The 5,016-nt window shown below is 38.6% G+C and overlaps 1 protein-coding gene across 1 annotated transcript in view; it reads right to left on the minus strand.

The window, feature by feature from the left end:
• Positions 1-4,220, minus strand: part of LOC109717099 (serine/threonine-protein kinase rio2-like) — a 9,112-nt gene extending 4,892 nt beyond the window's left edge. The window contains exons 1-5 of the mRNA XM_020242775.1: positions 4,007-4,220; positions 3,821-3,867; positions 3,020-3,090; positions 2,800-2,913; positions 2,225-2,328 (exon numbers count right to left, since the gene is read on the minus strand). Coding sequence (XP_020098364.1) covers positions 2,225-2,328; positions 2,800-2,913; positions 3,020-3,090; positions 3,821-3,867; positions 4,007-4,090 — 420 coding nt within the window. The 5' untranslated portion in view covers positions 4,091-4,220. The remainder of the gene's footprint in view (positions 1-2,224; positions 2,329-2,799; positions 2,914-3,019; positions 3,091-3,820; positions 3,868-4,006) is intronic.

A 5,016-nucleotide genomic window follows, 5' to 3' on the forward strand; every position in this document is an offset into this window, starting at 1 on the left:
GATTCGCCAATTATTCGGATACGTGATTTATACGGATATTATACGTTCACCAATTAAAAATTCGGGATAAAAAATTCGGCTATTAAATTAAATTTTTTTCCTCTCAAAATTTATGCTATTAGCATAAATACTCATATTTTTTAAAAAATATAAGAATAAAAAGCTATAAAATTAAACTAATTAAGTAAAAAAAAAAAGTAAACTATATTATTCCTCAAAATAAATAAATAATTAAGCAAATAATTGATCAAGATAGTCCATATTTAAATGTAAAAGCTTCCAACTTTTGCTTTGAAGAATGAAAACTCAATTAGTACCTGGTCCCAAAGTTATGTTTTAAAAATTAAGTAGAAATCCCAGTGAGTCAATGGTCCATGAAAGACCACAACAAAATTTCCTTTTGCAAGTGTCGACAAAGATCATGAAATTGATTAGGTATAATACAAGAGTTCTGTTACGACCATTGCATCAGATAGAAGAGTAGGGTAAGTAGGCGGAGTAGAAGGGTGAGACGCGAGAGGATCGAAGGTGAAGAAGAACAGTGGCGCGGCGGCGAAATCTATAGAAGAAGGGTTATCGGGCAATGGGTTCGTGTTACCTCACTGTAGCATCACCGCGCCCGACTCCGAACTCTGGATCAGCTAATGGGTGACGGGCCATCTCTGGAACAGTGTGGAGCCATAGCGGGTAATGGTTCCGCTTAACTCTTACTCTGTGACACCGACCCGAATCCGGAAGGTTTAGAGAGAGACGGTTGAGCTGAAGCCAGTGAAGGAGCCCAGCCCAAGCCAGGATTAGGCCCACTATAGTCCACTGAGTGTAATTACAATTACAGTTTAACCCTCGCCATTGTAATTCTTACATTTTGATCCTCACGCTGAGGAGTATAAGTAGCAACTCACGCCTGTAACAAACTATGAGAAATTTGAATAAAAATTCCCCAATTCTCCCCAATCCTCTCCTCTTCCCCACTCTTCTCCATTCTTCTTCTTCTTCTTCCCCATCTCACTCCTCATCTCAGATCTATTCTTGCTCCTCTAGCTCTTCCACTGATACCAACGGGTCTGGATTCAGTCAAATTTTGAATCCCATCATCTCTTCTTCTTCGATCCTCTGTGCGCAACTTCATCGGATCAAAGAATCAGATCAGGTAAGCGATACATCATTCCATTTCGCCTTCCTACGATTAGTATCGGGTTGCGAAAGGGTCAGGATCGTAACAAGTTCCTGGTCCCAAAGTTAATTAAGATTATTTATTTAGCACTATGTTTGGGTCTTCTTTGTGCATAACAGAGAATGGACACATTCAATTAAGCACTCAGCCACTTGTGTATAAAACAATCCATCAGATGACTAAAAGCTTCCAACTTTTTCTTTGAAGAATGAAAAAAACTCAAAACGTACCTACTTGGGTTTGTAAAGAACCACCCGGTTACTGATCTATCGTTGGATAGCGGAAGCGGGAGAGGAAGCGGAAGCGGAAGAGGAAGAGGCGACGAGGAGGGTTTCGATTCCTGAAGAGTGAAGAACCCGATCTTCGATCTTCGATTCCTGAAGAGGAGGGCTTCCGATGGCGTTCGGCGAGCGGCCGGAAGGGAAGAGGGAGACCGCCGCAGGGGTCAATGGCAGGGCCGCACCGCCGCAGGAGTGAGAAGTTAGGGCAAACCTTTTTTTGGGAGGGGTGGGGGTGGGAGCGTGGGAGTCGTCGCCTCGTGGGAGGGGGGCGATGGTTTTCAGAAATCCTTTCTTTTCTTTTTTCTTTTATTTCTTTTGGGCGAAAGGTTCTTTTTCCTGTTTTGGGCCACCGCGAGGCCCACAAGTCCGCTCACAGTCGCAAGCAAGAGGGCCGTTTTTTTAGGCCGAATTATTCGCGAATCCCGTTTTATTCGCGAATAATTATTTTTGCTCAAAAAATCACGAATTATTTCGAATTTTTGACAAAACTTCGAAAACGGGTGTTTAATTCGGCATTTCAAAAATTCGCAAATAATTCACAAATAATTCGCGAATTAACTAACTATGAGAAGAAGGGGAGGTGAACAGGGGCGTCAACGAGCCGAACGAGCTGGGCCGGGCTCTTGTTCGGCTTGTTTAATAGACGAGCCGAGCCGGCTCATTAAAGTATGGAGCTGAAAAATTCAGCTTGTGCATGAGCCGGTTCACAAGTTGACCAACAAATACTAAGTTAAGGATTCGTTTGATTCGAATATAAGTAAAAACTNACCAAATAGTCTCGCTTAGACTTGACGGCCCTGAAAGAGACCCTACCCAGCCTATGCAGCTTCATCGCGAGAACCGTCCCATCTTCCGTGGCAACCTCAAATATATCTGTAATCACAAAGAGGCGCATTACCTACAAGCATGATAGAATGGCACTAGTGCCCAACCTCCTCGTGAAGTTTCAATCTAGTTTTCGACATATTCAATTTTTACTATCTGGTCCCTAATTAATACGTTCCCTTTAATCTTCACCCTTATGTTGAATTTCTCTATTAGAATGGATGGAAAATATCCAAGTAGCCACCACACAAAACAAGACCGACTGTAATAAATAGAGAGAGGGGCTGAACAATCACTTACGCGGTATTACAATAGAACACGTGAAAATATTTGTTAGTTTCAACAGAGAAATTTAATGGGAGCTCTACAAGTGTACCATAATACAAAATTTACACACCTAATTGTGATTAGTGTAGTATCAAGGACTCATAGGACAATTAAACTCGAAAGGAAAAGGAACCATAAAGCAGAAACTCTGGAAAATATAATGAAATAAAAGTTCCAAAAAAAAAGGCATACCCGACTCCTTTCCAACACCAATTTGACGGCCTACGGCAGCAAATACACCGCGATTGACAAGGGTCTTGATTGCGAGGAAATCGTACCCAAGATAGGTGAGCCGAAACCCATCATCTAAATTGCAAATAAAAAAAAAATTTCACTCAGAACAGCACCCAAGATGCAATTTTGGAGCTACTTACAATTACAAGAACCAGTAAATAGGCCTTAAACTACTCACACTTTGATGAATCATGATGCACCAGTTTGTGCTTCAGCAGATTCCTCAGCACCTTAGACGTTCCCCCATGTCTTTAAAACACAAGAAAGTAACATAATTTAGCATATATTTAGCACAAAAAAATCATAATTATTATAAAAACTAAAGGGTTAATTGCATACAGCTCGCTGTAAACATATTAAATAGCAAATATATCCCTGCAAAGTTTAACTTTTAACTTTTATCCCTACAAAATTTTCAATGGTAATCTTCTTCCTCATCTTCTTCTTCTTCTTTAAAACCAAACCCAATCCACAATTGTTGCATCCTCTTCTCTCACTTTTTTTCTCCTAAACTTTTTTTTTAATAAAATAAAAAAAAATTATAGAGGAAATTGAATAGGAAAACAACACACATTAGGCTAAGCAACAAACGTCATGGATAAATAAGGACGGAGAAATTCTAGTTACGGGTTCGAAACTAGCATGAAGGAGAGAGAGGAAGAGAGAGAAGAGTTTCCATTACTAGGGTTTCGATTGAGAGAATAAGGTATAATATAAGAGGGGTAAAAATATCAATTTACCTCATTAACTAATCAAGATTAAGTATTTTTAACTAAATTTTTCTTACTAACTAATCAAGATTAAGTATTTTTAACTAAATTTTTCTTATGGATCCTAACAGCAGGGACATATTTGAAAATATAATAACATAAGAAAGTTGATAATTGTAGGAATATATTTACAATGTTTACAGGGACCTCTATACAATTAACCCAAAATTAAATCGCAATCTAAATCTATAAACGAAGATTAACCTAACCTTAGCCCGGCGATCCTCTCGACGAGCTCCGCGGGAACGATCTCGTGCTGAAACCGAGCGTTAAACAAGATGAATTCTCTCGTTTACTCCAAATTGAATTGAAGAGGTAGAATTAGAGATCACGAGAGAGAGAGAGACTGAGAAAGGAGGAGGAGGAGGAGGAGGAGGAGGGATAGATATACGTACGTTCCTCATACCCATCTCCACGGCTGTGAGGACCCTGAAATCGTCCTTGGAGAGGTACCTCAGCGCGTCTACGTCGAGCTTCATGGTGGCGGAGGTGGTGGCTCTGCTGGAGGGGCGGCGCTAGGGTTTTGGAAGAGCTTTTTAGTGCAATAGTCTTTTTCTACACATTTATTCTAAAATTAAATCTGTTAAATTTTTATTTATAAATGTAGTCTTATGAAAGCGGTGAATCATTCACCGCTTTTAAAAGCGGTGAACTATTCACTGCTTTCTTTATTTTTTCTCACTTTTTTCTATATTTTTACAATGATAAAAGCGGTGAATGGTTTACCGCTTTTATTTCTTTTCTACTCCTAATGAGAAGTTATAAATGCGGTGAATCATTCACCGCATTTAGAGGTCAATTTTTATAATTATTTTTTTAACAAAATTATTTTTATAATTATAAAAATTAATAAGATTATTTATAAAAAAAATTCGTTTTGGAAACTCGCGGAATAAGGGTTCTGAAAACTCGAGAGGAAGAAGAAGGGGAGGTGAATAGGGGCGTCAACGAGCCGAACGAGCTGGGCCGGGCTTTTGTTCGGCTTGTTTAATAGAGGGATAAGAAAAATAGCGTTTGAATGAAAATTGGATTGATCCCGAAATAAAAAAAAGAGCGTTTGGATAGATAATATAAAATAAGAAAAATAGTGGATAGTTATATATAAAAAATGAAGGTGTTGGTGAGAATAATTATACTAGCTTATTTTATATACCCGAGAACTACTATTCTCGAGTAAAAAATTTGCGTTCTCTTTATCTCCGATCGAAAATGTACCTAAATGAATTAGATTGGATATATAAAAAAAACATAAATTTATAAAATCTTATCTATTAAACTTTGATCTATTTACAATGTTTACAGGGACCTCTATACAATTAACCCAAAATTAAATCGCAATCTAAATCTATAAACGAAGATTAACCTAACCTTAGCCCGGCGATCCTCTCGACGAGCTCCGCGGGAA

Source organism: Ananas comosus, linkage group 11, assembly GCF_001540865.1.
Source record: "Ananas comosus cultivar F153 linkage group 11, ASM154086v1, whole genome shotgun sequence".
In the NCBI taxonomy this organism is placed as follows: Eukaryota; Viridiplantae; Streptophyta; class Magnoliopsida; order Poales; family Bromeliaceae; genus Ananas; species Ananas comosus.